Here is a 15,068-nt window from a genome sequence, read left to right as displayed (position 1 = left end):
CCCTCCTGTCTATGTAAGTGTCCTATCCGTCATGTCTGTGTAAGTGTTCTATCCGTCCTGTCTGTATAAGTGTCCTATCCGTCCTGTCTGTATAAGTGTCCTATCCGTCCTGTCTGTATAAGTGTCCTATCCGTCCTGTCTGTGTACTATAAGTGTCCTATCCGTCTGTGTAAGTGTCATATCCCTCCTGTCTATATAAGTGTCCTATCTGTCCTATTTGCCAATTATGTATCAGCCATGCAGCCATTTCGTGATGGTTCCTGTCTTACCTCACTTTGGCAGTGGCAAGACACTGCCAAAGTGACGCCATGTATTTATACAATATTTCACCGTATTGTCACGTGAGGCTTGACCAATCGGTGTGTCATATTTAGAAAGTGAAAACAAAACTCTCCTGCGGAGAGTAATAATAGCAACATAGTATCTAACTGATAACACATGTATTATTCTATTATAATTAAAATAAATCATTGTAATAATAGTGTTCAACAACACAGACAGTCATAAAACCAGTGCACAAATGACAGATAAATAAATAGAACATTACATTTAAAGCACCCAATACCAGCCATACCAACAAGGTCCAATGCAGACGAACCAGGGGGCCCCTGACTCTATTCTAACTTGCCCATCAACCACTTTTTCAACAGCTTTTTAAAACAGTTCAATGACTGGGCAAATTCAATTTCATGTGGGATTTTGTCGTTTTGAGTCTGGGCAGGGAGTCGAGAACCCTTTATGTCTTTTGGGAGGTCATTCCACTTGTTGGTGGCAGCATAGTAGAATAGTAGAATTTTTACCAATTTTTGAGCTGAATTTTGGGGGAACAAGGTCAGTTGATCTCCTTCTGGTGTTATGCCTGAAAGAGATCAATTCGCTTTGCTGGTTGCAGAAACGGTCTTGAGTACATGATACAGACGTGGTCTGTGTGCATATTAGTATGTACAGTATGTATGTATTCAAATGACTGGGTACAGTAGACTGGGTATGAGGCTCTAGACTGGCTATGAGCACTGAGCAGTAAATAGGAGGATCCCCTCCTTTTACTCTCGTACAGTAGGTACTAGGTAGTCGTTACAATATAGTCCAGTGGTTCTAAAACATATTGATATGTATTTGGCCGCGGACCCTAGGGCTGTCACGATTACACATTTAAGTTGACGATTAATTGTCAGTCAAATAATTGCGATTAACCATTTAATTGTGTGTGTGGGGCATTGAACCATGGAACATATGAATCACAATTTAATATCTGTTTGCCTTTTAGGCTTTGTATTCAAACATTGCACAGGGCAGACATACAAAGAAATAATACATTTATACATGTAAAAAAAGCAGAAATAGCTGATCTACAAGCTTACAACGCGTGACGCGTTGTAAGCTTGTAGATCAGCTATTTCTGCTTTTTTTTTACATTCAATATGGAAACGATTATGACGATTATTCAAAAATAATTGTGATTATCTCAAATAATTGTGACCATTATGTAATAATTGTGACAGGCTTAGCAAAATATTCTAGATTTTTAAAAATATGTCAAAACAAGCACATCTACAAGCGGGTTGTAGATCGGCTATTTTTGAATAGCCAAAGTATAAAATACGGTTGAAGTCGTTTAACTGTTCCTCATTCAAGGACCCATGGGGGTCACCGGACCCCATTTTGAGAACCACTGGTATAGTGCATGTTTGAGCCTATTCCCCAAGGGAATGGAGCAATGCAGTAAATGTAATGTTTTCAACAAATAGTCATGGTGGTTAAATGATGAACCTTACTTTCAGAATACGTTTCTAATTTTTCTGCCTAGTGCCTCATTATTTTGACTCTCCGTTCCTCTCTTCAGGTTCAGCATGGAAGATAAAGAAGCACTTCTAGCACTCAAGCGTAATAAAACCCTCCTACTGGACATTCTGGGTTCAGACCCCAACTTAATCTTCAACAAAGTTGATGAGAAGGGGCTCATAACCAAGCGAGAGTACAGAATTCTGACGGACATCAACAACAAGGAGAATGTTGAGGGTCGCCTTAGCGGACTTCAGGACACAATTTACAATAAAGGACCAAAATGCTGTAAAGACTTCATCAAGCTACTACAAACTGACTCGGACATCACCGATACTTTCCCTAGACTGGAAGAGATACAGTGGAGCGACAAGTGTTCTTCAAGGAAACGTGCCCTAAATGATCTCAGTCCAGCCAGTCTAGGTAGGCTGCATTAAAAAAAATCACTTAATGCAGTAAGTTGTACATCTCTGTTCTCTGGAGTGTGCAGTCCCTTCCTTAGACTATGGAAGGTCCATCCCTTTTTTTACTGGCGGCCCGGGGGCCACATGCCGCCCCCACTTTAACTTAATGCAGCCCACAGGTTAATATTGGAATACTGTTATATTATTGATTTCAGCTGTTACAATTCCAAAGATGCAATCATGATCCACTTTAATTAATTCAGTCTATATTATTATTAGTTTAAGGACTTTTTTATGTCCAATGTTTTATGTATTTAAGTTCATAAAGTTAACTTAAGTATAACTAAATGCATTTGAAATTAAGTAAAAAACAACCCAAAAAAATATTCAGGACTCCAATTCCTAAATAGCAAAAATAGCAGATCTACAAGCTGAAAACACGTTGATAAGAGGTTTCTGCCCGACAACAACAATATGCAATGTGGCCCCCTAGAGTGAGTGTGGAAATATAGTGGCCCTCTCCATCATCAAAGTTGCCCACCCCTGCTAGACCCTCGGCAATGCTAGTGCATAGTGTAAGACAGACAACGGTACAAGAGAACACACAGAAGCATACAGAACTGGACTGCTTGCTATCGAGCTATTAGTCCTGATGCAAATTCTTTGTCAGAACGTTTACACATCAAGACCTTTTATACAAAATGACATCAAAACATTTTTTCATTTGTTTTATCAAATATAATTTTGTCTATTTTGTATTTTTCATTCAGATGGTCCTGTCAACAGCAAAAGTAAGAAGGAGGACGTGACAGATACTACTGACATAGTAAGTAGTAGATACTCTGCTAGTAGTTAGTATATTTCTGCTGTTGGGCAGAAAACAGCTATGTCCAAAATATGAACTTTTCAGGAAGAAGAAAAAAAGTTTTAGAACAACACAACCCTGCCTCATTAAAGTCGGTATGGTGACTTCATATATTGTCAGATACTTGATTGTGTCCTTATTTTATCATCACATTACCCAGATACAGCTCAGGTGGAGTTAGGAGCTCTTTGACCATTAATGCTGAGATATGTATTTATGGTGGAAAAAACAATCTCCAAAGTTCAAAATATGTGTTTGAACGACAGTTTGAGGATCCAATGGAGTTAAGACGTTTAGTTAGAAGTACTTTTCAATAAAAGTAAATAAAGTAATTATACTCTACTAGTAGTAAATAGTAGACACTCTAGTAGTAGTAAGCAGTAGATACTGATAGTCTATTAGTAGTAAATATTGAAGCATCCACAGAAATATTTAGAAAAGTGAAAATGCTATTTTAAAACTCTCCTCGCATACAGAAAGTAGTTATTACTTATTTAGCTTCTATCCCTGCTCTGTGCTCATAGTAATACTGTATTGCACTGCAAATATCATCGTAGAGTACCACTGTGTTCTAAAACCTATATCTTCTGTTTTTTAGGATGACCAGTACCAGTTGACCAGCACACCTGTAGGCCTCTGTTTGATCATAAACAACAAGAACTTTGAGAAACTCTTGCGTAGAAATGGAACAGAGAACGATGCAGGTATAAATGTCTTGGCACGCACACTCTTAAATTGTCACATAAGTAGAGTGCAGAGAGAACAGTGTAGTGCGGTGCCTCTAAACAACATGATATTTAAATCGCATTAACATTTGTGGTCATGAAAAAAAGATATAAGTGACAAAAATATATGAACAAGTAACCAAGATGCATATATCTGCATAGTAAACTAGCATCTATTGAAAAAAGGTGACAACTCAAGAAGTGATACAGGGAGAGAGGAGTGCTAGGGAGTGAGGTGGAGTCTGAAGAGGTGAGTTTTCAGAATATGATGGAAAATAGGGAGTGAGTGTGTCTGCAGTTCTGACTGCAATGGGGAGTTTGTTCCACAGTTTAGGAGCTAGGAGGGAGAAGAGTCTGGGACGTGTGGAGCGTTGTCCAGGGTGTTATTGGGAAGGCTCGACAGCCTTCCTGCCTTAGCTGATCTGAGTGAGCGGGAGGGGTTGTAGGGTTGGATCATGTCTTGTAGGCCAGCATCAGTGCTTTGCACTGGGTGTGGGCAGCGAATGGAAAATGGGGGAGACGTGGACATTGGACACTTAGGGAGGTTGAAGACCAGGCGTGTTTTGTAATTTTTATCTACAAACCATTCTAGCACTTGTGATAAGTGGATCTAGATTTCTAAGATGTAGACATGAAATGTAAAGGTAATCGTAGCGTTTATTTGGTGATGAAGCTCAAAGATTCAAGGCCTGCTTGTTTTCCTCCCCTGCAGGTGAGCTGGCGCGTACCTTCACCCGGCTGGGCTTCAGGGTGCTGATGTGTGAAGACCAAAAGAAGGACCAAATGGAGAAGACACTGAAAAGCTTCTCTTCTCTGAAGAGCCTCACCGAGGTGAAGGAGTCCAATGTTAAGGAGTGGTCCGACTCTGGCCAGGAGTTCACTGACCTTAACGACCTTCCACATCACGGAGGTGCCTTCGTTTGCTGCATTCTGACTCACGGGAAATCCGAGGGTGTTTGTGGAACTGACGGCAAGACCATTCCCACCAGGGACATCATCTGTCCATTCAGCAGCAGCAACTGTCCTGCTCTCCATACCAAGCCCAAACTGTTCTTCATTCAAGCCTGTCGGGGGAGTGGGGTTCAGGAAGCTGTGCCTGTCAACACTGATGGAGATGGGGAGGATTTAGACGACCGAACCTCATATTCCCTTCCGGAATATGCTGATTTCCTCATTGCCTTTTCCACCATCGACCAGTATGCCTCGGCCAGGGAGAAGGATGGGACCTGGTACATGCAGATACTCAGCAGACAACTGGAATATGGATGCGACCGGTAAAGCCGCAATACATTTGTTATAACAAAATACTGTTGATAAAAAAATACTGTGATATATACTGAACATCAAGTCAGATAATGTTGTCGTTTATGGGTTAACATATGAGGTAAAGATTCTGTGACGTATGCCTAGAGTATGGACATATGTTATTATGTTAGGGTTTTACGCACTGCCGTTAACATGTTAATTGATGAGTATGATGAGATTGGGGAGTTCTTGTTAATGATCTGTTCTTCTCTTGTGAGCACGTTCTTGAGCCGTTTTCCTCAACCCCATTGACATTTACTCTGTGTTTTGTTTCCAGGGGGTACAACATCCTCAGAATCCTCACCCGTGTCACTGATGAAGTGTGCAAAAAAGAGGGAAAGCTGGGAGGGGGAAGGCAGTTCAAACAGTCTCCAGACTCCATGAACACTCTGAGACGGCTGCTTACCTTCCGTCATATTGAGACACAACCTACTCCATAGGTCTTATATCTGAGATCTTTTTTTTCTTTTTTCTTATTTTAATACTTTTGTAACTGATACAATTTTGTGAAATCACATTTTTTTATGGCATTTTATATTTTTTTTACATTTCAATAGAAAAATCTAGTTTCTATACTTCTACATTTTCAATACAGACTCATTGCAATTCATTGGGGAAAAGAGTTGATGCAGACATTTTTTTACCTGCATCAGTCAGCTTCCTTCCTGCCCTGTTCTATCTGTTAGGGTTTACATTTATTAACAGAATTTGGTCACCTGCCTGAATTCTGTCAATAAATGTAAACCCTAACAGATATAACTACAGAACAGAAGGCCAGTTGTTTATGGATACATTAATTGCACATTTCTACCTTTCACCCATGATTGGATACCTACACGGCCACGCAAGCCTGTTAACCTTAAAGGCATTGTAGGGAACATTAAGCCTAAATTTAAAAAATATTTATATATATATTTTTTGCATTTTTCCCCCTCTATCAGCCACTATATAATGATGCTGGGGTGTTTTCCTGCACTGAAACACAGGCCTCTTTCTGAAAACCCTATTTTCCCTATTGTTGTTGTTGTTGTTATATTTGTCCGGTACGTAAGGAAGTCTATGGAAGTCTATGGAGGCATCACCCCCTGGTGGCCGGGAAACGAACTGCACAAACAATAACAATGAGGGAAAATAGGGTTTTCAGAAAGAGTACTGTGTTTCAAAACACCCCAGCATCATTATATAGTGGCTGATAGAGGGGAAAAAATGCAAAAAAAATATATATAAATATTTTTTACATTTAGGCTTAATGGCCCTGATTCATAAAGGGATTTGCGACCATATTTTGTACGTACCGGCATTTAGGACAAGTCGTACATATCCACCTGATGCATAAAGATTTTTTGGTCTGTGTTTTGTGCGTCAGGTGCGCACGTTCTCAGGTCAGCCCCGAGGCTGGCGTACCAGGGCTGAAATGTGCGTATGTCTTTAGAATGCTTTATTCTTCATGTCAAAATCAATTACAACAGTGGCAAACCTCAAATAAAATATATATGTGCCCAACATTTGTCAACACACATATATATATATAAAACATTAAAAATAAATGTCAAACGATATATTGCTTGTAGCCTATGCATAATATAGACATGATGTAGATTCCACCGCTTTTTATTCATTTTCCATCTCAGCCAAAGTGTCACGTAATAATGAAAATCGGCTATGATGCCTTAATGAAACTGCGGAGGGACTGACTGCATCAGTGTCCGTGTCGCGGTATTAATTTGTAAAGCCTACTGTAGGCTACTGTATATTGATCACACGAACGGCACACACAACAGCCTAATAAATATTACCATCTGATGAGGAAAAATAAAGTGGATGAAAGCTGTGTCCAGAACCATTCCCCATTCCGACGTAGGACAGTGATATCCAAAATGAACTAATTTAATCAATAAGCTCTGGTCCATAATCGGATAGAAGCGTTCCACTTGTATGCCCTGGATTTATTTTCAACATCATATTTAGGTGCACAATGTTCATTAGAAAATGCTTATAATATCCTTTCCACGTTTTATTAGCCTTTTATTTGGTAATGGGGTTAAACCTTGTAAACTTCTTTATTCTCATTACACATGAGAGCATTTATTACGTGATCCGCTTCCAGACAGAACAGTAAGTTGTCAAGGCGATGCGACAACGCATCTGTTATCTTAGACGAGAGACGGCAGAGTTGAACTGCATCAGCGTTGCCAGATGTTGTGAGAGAAATAAGCAACCAGGTCTAGGAAAACAAGCCCAAAAGAAGCAACTGGCACTTAGGCCATTATAAGCACTTTAATTAAACCGTTGTGAGCTTGTAGATCTGCTATTTATTTTTTATATCGTGTAATAAAATTTGGAAGATTTGGAAGATTTTTTAAACATTCTGACAACACAAATCTGCCTCCAGCTGGCACAAAACATTTTCAGATGGGGCTTATAGATATATTAGCATACATATTAACTTGGGGTATATAATATAAAAATATTTGAGAACCACCGGTTAAAACAATTAAACAATTGTGAAACAAGCCCAAATAACCAACTACACTTTAGAAACAAGCCCCAAAAACCTCATCCCACAGCTACCAATATTTACAAGCAACTTTACAGAAAAATAAGCCCAAATTCGCTTATAATGAGCGGACATGGCAACACTGTTTAGCACGGTTCAGCCCGGTGACGTTGAAGTTGGATGCTGTTGGATGCAGCCTTCCAGAGAGTAATCATCACACCTGGTCATACGCACTGGTCATACGCACGTCTCTGTCATATACGACACCCCTTTTGAATTGCACGTTCGTTTGTGAGTACCAAAAATACGACCTCCTTTAGGAACTTCATTTACACCATATTTAGGACCCTCGTTATGAATCGGGGCCAATGTTCCCTACAATGCCTTTAAGGTAGTGTTTCCCAAACAATGGGTGGAGAAATCTTTTGGGTCTCGAGCTGAAAGGTTTGGAAACCCATGTCTTAAGCGACGAAGAGAACCTGGCTGTGCAATGATGTTCTGTAGAAGCTGGCTAGAAGAAAGTTGTGTTGCCCAGAGGGGATTTGAGTAAAAGGGTGTTGTCTCAGGTAAATCATATTTTGTATCTAGATAGTTTGAATTGTCATCACCGAATAGACTTCAAACCACTGTTGATTTTGACAACACATTCTTATTTAGTTTTAGTCAGTCTTTTGAATAAAATCCCATTTATTTTTGTCATATTTTAGTAATCTGAAATGTTTTAGTTTTTGTCTGGTTTTAGTCAACTAAATATCATAAGGTTATAGCCGACTAAATCTACAGTTGATTTAGTCAACTAAAATGTATTTTGGCTGTGCCTTGATGGCGTCGTAATGGCTGATTTTACACTTGGTTGCATGCTGAAAATAGCCGATCTACAAGCTCACAACTACAGCTGGGAGCTTGTAGATCGTCTATTTTCAGATCACAACACCCGAGCGCAATCAAACATAAAATGAATTGTCTTTTAGTTCTACTGGATCTCTTCTCCACTAGTCCCTCCCAACGTTTTATTTGTAAGTCTAGTTTTTATTTGTTGACGAAATTGTCAATATTAGTCTTAGTCATCATAGCTTAGTTTTTATTTTGTTTTCGTCAGTGAAAAAAGGTAGTCGACAAACATTTTTCGTCATAGTTTTAGTCGACGAAATCAACGCTGCTTCAAACACATGATTTGAGGTGCAGACACCAACCATTTTTAGAGGGTTACATTTACTTTTATCATACTTAATTATGAGTAAATAAATTGCTGATACAGCTCAGGATACAGTTCATCAGGGCTGTTTTAATGTTATGGCGCATACATTAGGCAGGTTTTGTATGATCCAGAATTGTATATGCTCATATTCATGTTCTGCCTCATCCTTTTAGTGGGGGGAAATCTAATCACAGTATTTGCTGATCTGAATGATTTAATAATAATAAAAAATGTTGGCATGTGCAGATGTTCATTTTTAAGCCGATCAACTTGAAACTATCCTTTAATTGGAGCCTTTTATAAATAAATCGTACTTGTTTTCGGTTCTATTTCTGTCATCATTTGGTGCCTTTATTTGTTACTGAGGAGAAACGAGGGCATACAGGAGGGTACTTAACATTACGGTAAATAATAATGGTAAGCACCGATATAGAAGTGAGGCATCATGCTTCATGAGGAGAAACACTAAGACCATAGTAGGGCAGTATTTAATATCCTTATGTTTGAAACATGTTCTCTTTCCTTTATTTTGCTCATATTAATCAATATATGATGACAGGTTTTGCTTGCTTTAACTTTTACATGAATGGACATGAAAACCACTTGATCCTATATGTCTGAACATTGCCTCTGGTTTGTCTTTTTTTCTCCTTTTCTTTTAAGGGATGAAACTAGCATAGTACATAAGAAATTGACAGAATTAATTGCTCCCCTGAATTCTTTCAGTACATGAGATTGCTGTATATTTGATGAGTAATAAATAGGTGAGTTATGTTATTTAATAATGATGGTTGTGTTACAGACAAGCAAGTAAATGAAGCATGCACATCCAAAGTTTAAAAGGCCACATGCTGGACAGAAACAAAAATCAAGATAGAATATTTCATTTAGATTACCACACGGGTGGTAATCTAAATGAAAAATACCTTTGGAGACACGCGTGTTTGTATAGGATTGGCCGTCTAGTCAGTAAGAATACTCTGAAGATTCTTCAGGGGCCCTCATACAAGGTTATTACGATTATGCATGCTCCTCATGGCATCACAACACCACCAAGGCCTTAAAAACAAGGCTCCAAACATCCCAAAACAAACTAGTAAGGCTACTTCTTGGCCTCAATCACAAAACCCATCTAACCCCTGCTCATTTTGCTAGGATTGGATGGCTTAGGGTTGAGGATAGAGTACAGCAACTTACAATGGGCCTGGTCTTCAAGATACACCACAACATTGGTATCCCCCTGTATTTGTCAACATACTTCCAAAACGATAATGAAGTCCACGATCATAACACCAGAGGCAGCTCCACGAATCATGTTCAACACAGATTTGGCTCAAAGAGAATGAACTCGTTCTCATGCTATTCAACAAAAATGTGGAATGCCCTACCAAAAGGAGTGTAAAACCCTACTCACTTTCAAAACTGCCCTAAAGATACACCTTCAGGAGGCTGCAATTCGAAAATGGCCCCTGTCTAAGTCTTAACCTACCTCCCCCAACCGCCGCCCCCCCCCCCCCCCCCCCGTTTTTTTTCTTCTCTTGTATATATTTTTCACTCTTCATACCTGTAAGCTGATTGTATGACATTCTGTATTGTAGTGTGTATATCTGTCTGTCTCTTATATGTCATCATGATTTGTATGGGGATCTCATTTTAAACAAGCTCAGTGCTTAATGAGTCTTCCAGTTTAAAACAGTTTTCAAAACATAAAAAAGCAAAAACAAATTCAATGATTTTTCAAAAGGATTTTTTGAAAGGAAAACAAATACAAATCTAAGAAATTCCATAAATTAGAAAACAAATGTTTAAGAAGTAGTGAAAATAGCCAATCTACAAGCTCACAACGTGTTGCATCGCATCGCGTTGTGAGCTTGTAGACCTGCTATTTTCAGTAGTTTCTCTTTTGGGTTTCGAGGTAAAAAGTTTGGGAACCCTGAGAAGATTGAACCTTATGATCAGTTTTCATACAGGAATCTTACGGGTTGTCCACACCACAGCAGCAACATTTGTATCAAAATCAGCAACATTAGTATCAAAATCAGTGTACATTAGCTTGTAGATCTGCTATTTTCAAAACATCTAGAAATAAGTAGGCTATTAGAATAGAATATTATTTTAAAACATTTTAACACAAACGTTACAAAATATCTACAGATGGGGGTCATTGGCCATGTCCTTGACATGGAAAAAAGGTTTGAGAACCATTGATGTAGGTATAAGCCTTGTTCTCCCCACACTACTTTTAGGACGCCCACAAGTCTCAATAAAATGACTTGCAACTGAAAAAAACGGATTACTTTCTTAAGTCCCGTGACCAGTGACCAGTGTAATAAGCAGGTCCAGGTCCCCAACACAAGCTACCCAAACTCCAACAACTAAGCTGTGTACCTTACTAAACATTTAGCTTAAGACAAGCCCCCATTTGTTATGGCCTGGCTCTAAGAAAGGGCAACCAAATGGAGGGTATGCAAAAAAGAAGAGTGATTTTAAAAGAAAAAGTGAAAAACTAGAATACATTGAAAGAATGTTTCCAACATAATGAGGCAGGGAAACATGCTGCCCATTTTCAAGCCACTACTGCAAACTTTGGATGTGAATCTTAGCCAATCCAAATGGAATATGAAAAATCAAACAGATCCGTCTTGAGCACATGGCTATAGAGAACATGTGTACCGATTTGCGTGAAATCTGGATAAAATTGGAAGGAGTAATATTCTTTTTTTTTTTTTACATAAGTCGGGCTCCTGGTGGCGCTATTAAAGGCAGATGTGAAAAATGCAGGGCAAAGGTTTTTCCTTGACCTCTAGGGAGTGCGCATATAAGGTTTTACACAGATCGGTGCAGTTATAGGTAAAAACACGCACACAAACAGTGTATTGTGAGACAAATAAGTATCAAATAATGATTAAATTACTCAAGTTAATTAAGGACATTGTTATTTTTGCATACTGCTATCTGTTTATCTCAATTGTACCAACAGCTTTAATTTAATCAACTGAAAACCCTTTGATCAGGCTGCATTGTCAAAGGACTGTGAATCAGACCTTTGTGGTCTAAAATTCATAAAATCCTTTGAAAATAGCAGATCTACAAGCTCAAAATGTGTCGCATCACGACGCATTGTGAGCTTGTAGATCGTCTATTTTCAAATGGCCGAAATGCATAAAGGGCTAAAGTATGTTTTGTAATAATAATCATAACTAGTAACTAAAGTTTTCAAATAATTGTAGTGGAGTAAAAGTACAATATTTGCCTTTGAGATATAGTAGAGTAAAAGTATTGAAAATTGGAAAAACTCATGTAAAGTAAAAATACCTCCAAAGTTGACTTAAGTACAGTACTTGAGTAAATGTACTTAGTTACTTTACCACTGCATGTCACAGCTCTAACTCATTCCATTTTTGTATTATATAGTGTCAGGTCCACCCACAGGTTCAGTTCAGGTTTCAAATGATTGGACAACTCAGTTTCTGAAAACTCAAACTTTTTATTCCAACTTAGTTTTGTTGGCTTCTTTTCTTGTTTGAGCTTCAATTCATCAGGTCGTAAACCTTCGAGATGAAAGAAACAGAAGAAGAAATATAGCTGCAAGCAGCGATAATACGGGGCCAGTGAATGGAGAGAGAGAGAGAGAGAGAGAGAAAGAAAGAGAAAGAGAAAGAGAAAGAGAGAGAGAGAGAGAGAGAGAGAGAGAGAGAGAGAGAGAGAGAGAGAGAGAGAGACATGGAAACAATAGATTGATGAGAGAGAGAGATGGAAACAGAATGGTTTGATTGGACATCTCAACCTATTGCCATTAACAGGATTCGAACTCTCAACCTTCAGACTAATAGGCTGCAACACTACCTATAGTGCTATAGCTTTGTCCAGGCTGATATTGTCTGTTGAAGATCATAAACTCTTGCCTTCTTTCATGAACCAAGCGGCCTGTTTCACTAACACTAAGATCACTCGTTCACAAACCATATGCCAATGAAGACATTGTACATCTCCTCAGAACCAAAACTAGTGAAAGTAGCCGATCTACAAGCTCACAAACCATGAAAAGTTGTGAGATTGTAGATCAGCTATTTTCAGAATGAAGTATGTCATACATTGAATAAACGTACTCTCAAATAAGCATTTCAGGTTATCTTTACCATTTGCACATGTATTCATTGATACAGTCATGTTGTTTGCAATTCAACTTAAATTGAGTCTGCATCAAGTGAGGCCTGAACTGGCGACCTTGCGATTGTGAGGCATTCATTTAAGGGAGACGCCATTGGACCAACAGACAAGTAATTGTGAAAGGAGATCAGACAGATGATACAGTTTCACGCAAATAGCTGAAAAATCCTGGGTTTAAGTGTTTTTCAAACTGCTCAAAATTGCGGAAAATCTAAGGGCGGAGCTTAATGGTCAAATCGATACGTGTGTTCCTCATGAGTCAAGGCACATGTGTAAGCAAGTTTCACGACTTTCGCCCAAACGAGGCATGACTTATGCCTGTTTAAAGTCTGTATTTTCAAAAAATTGCTATAGCGCCCCCCTTTGGCCAATTGGAGTAAGATTGGTTTCAGTGATATTTGGAATGACCCTGTACATTTCTGCAAAGTTTCAAAGAAATGTGAGTCTGCATGTATGTTTTAGGCGCAGATGAATAATTTTCATAAAACTGCAATAGTTAAAATCTATGGTATCCTGGGATTTTGGAGCAATCTGCACGAAACGTTTAACACTTGAACTTTGGACCTCTGCCGACAAAAAATAGGGAGCGGATTTTCCATAAGTGAAAAAATGCAGAAGTTAGGAGCCAATGACTGTTTTTCATATAATTCAAAATGGTGGGAGATCTAAAGGTCAGAGGTCAAAAGTCAGAGGGTGAAAGTTGTTCAGCATGAGGAGACGCATATGTGTATCCAAGTTTCATGGCTCTAGGTCAAACAGGGCATGAGTTGTACCTGGTCAAAGTTGGCATTTTCAATTGAATGCTATAGCGCCACCTTTGGACGAAAGATTGTGAGAATTCTTTTTTGATCGTTTTTCATGACCATCTACCATATGGCCGAGTTTCGTAAAAAGCGACAGCGCGGTTCAGCCAGAACTGCGAAAAGTGGCAGAAGTGACAGAATACTGCCAATAACAAAACAGGTCCAGAGCTGAGCTCTGGCCCCGTAATTACCAACATTGCCATTTCAAAACAGAAAAATAAAACATCTTCCAAACTTTTAAGCCATGTTTACAATTTCAAAGTGTTGTAATAAGTTTGTTACTAAGTAGTAAACTACCAAACATTTACTTTTAAATCATTTCTAAGTAATGTTTCTATTTTCAAACATAGCGTTGGAATAAATGTGTTATTAAATAGTAATTGACAAAACATTACTCAAACATCATTACTTTTACTTATTAAAATTAAAATTAACTGTTTTAAACTTCAATGCAAAATTAAACCTATTTAAATTAATTAAAACATTCAATTGTTCTTAAACTCAGTAAATTATTTCTTTAACATAAAGTCAATTTTAGACTTTTAAATGTTTAGGCATTTTAAGTTTTTAAAATTAAATTAAGTCTTTGAATTAAATTTTTAAACATTAAATTATCCTTTTAAACATGAATTAAAGTTAACTTTTAAACAAACATTTTAAACTCTTTAGAGAGACCATTTAAGTTTTAAAGAGATAATTGAAGCTCGTTAAATAATGAACACAGCTGATCTGAGCTTGTGAATCAGCATTTTCCTACTCCTTATAAACTTTGAAATAAAGTAACCTTTTAACATTAGCTTTTGACATTAAACTTCAGCTTTTAACTTCAAGCTTTTAACATTAGCTTCATTTGTAGTTTTAAACAATTATTTTAACTTTAACTTAATATTTCAAACATTTGCCAATCATCCCTTTAAACTTTACTTTTTAGCAAATAAGAGTAAATAAATTCTTCAAACTTTGAAAACAATGCTGTGCTGCTGTACTACAATAAGGCTCTAAAGCCAAACAAACTTTAGCAGTTGCACCGAACATTTAAGCAGCATTTAAAACCAGCAAAAGGAGATTAAAACATTACAGACCATTGGCATGTCGAACCCAAACACAGTGTGTGGAACTTGAAGTGGTTTGGAGCTTCTTTGGAGTTGATTGGAGCTCTTCTCCCTCCAATGTTGTTTGCTCAACTGAGCACCTCCAGCTTTTTTTCTGCTGCTTGCCATGAGCCAACACCCAAAGGCCTGTGTAGGGGCAGCCATCTTGGATGTCCCAAAGGCCATTGGCAGCCATTTTGGATGTACCTTTTTCCCAGATATGGTTTC

At 38.2% G+C, this 15,068-nt stretch overlaps 1 protein-coding gene across 2 annotated transcripts in view; it reads left to right on the top strand.

Moving 5' to 3' along the window:
• LOC311042447 (caspase-3-like) overlaps positions 1-15,068 on the top strand; it is a 31,394-nt gene that overhangs the window by 1,162 nt on the left and 15,164 nt on the right. The window contains exons 2-6 of one of the 2 annotated variants that reach the window (XM_084053185.1): positions 1,844-2,205; positions 2,957-3,012; positions 3,650-3,755; positions 4,489-5,050; positions 5,359-5,600. In XM_084053185.1, the coding sequence (XP_083909311.1) occupies positions 1,851-2,205; positions 2,957-3,012; positions 3,650-3,755; positions 4,489-5,050; positions 5,359-5,521 (1,242 nt within the window). In that variant the 5' untranslated portion in view covers positions 1,844-1,850 and the 3' untranslated portion in view covers positions 5,522-5,600. Of the gene's footprint in view, positions 1-1,843; positions 2,206-2,956; positions 3,013-3,649; positions 3,756-4,488; positions 5,051-5,358; positions 5,601-15,068 lie in introns of those variants that run through there. The other variant, XM_084053186.1, reaches the window with a different exon arrangement.

Source organism: Gymnoscopelus microlampas (genome assembly GCF_963454915.1).
Source record: "Gymnoscopelus microlampas genome assembly, chromosome: 3".
Lineage (NCBI taxonomy): Eukaryota > Metazoa > Chordata > Actinopteri > Myctophiformes > Myctophidae > Gymnoscopelus > Gymnoscopelus microlampas.
Note: the sequence above shows the minus strand (reverse complement) of the source record. Positions and strands in the feature narration are given on the sequence as shown.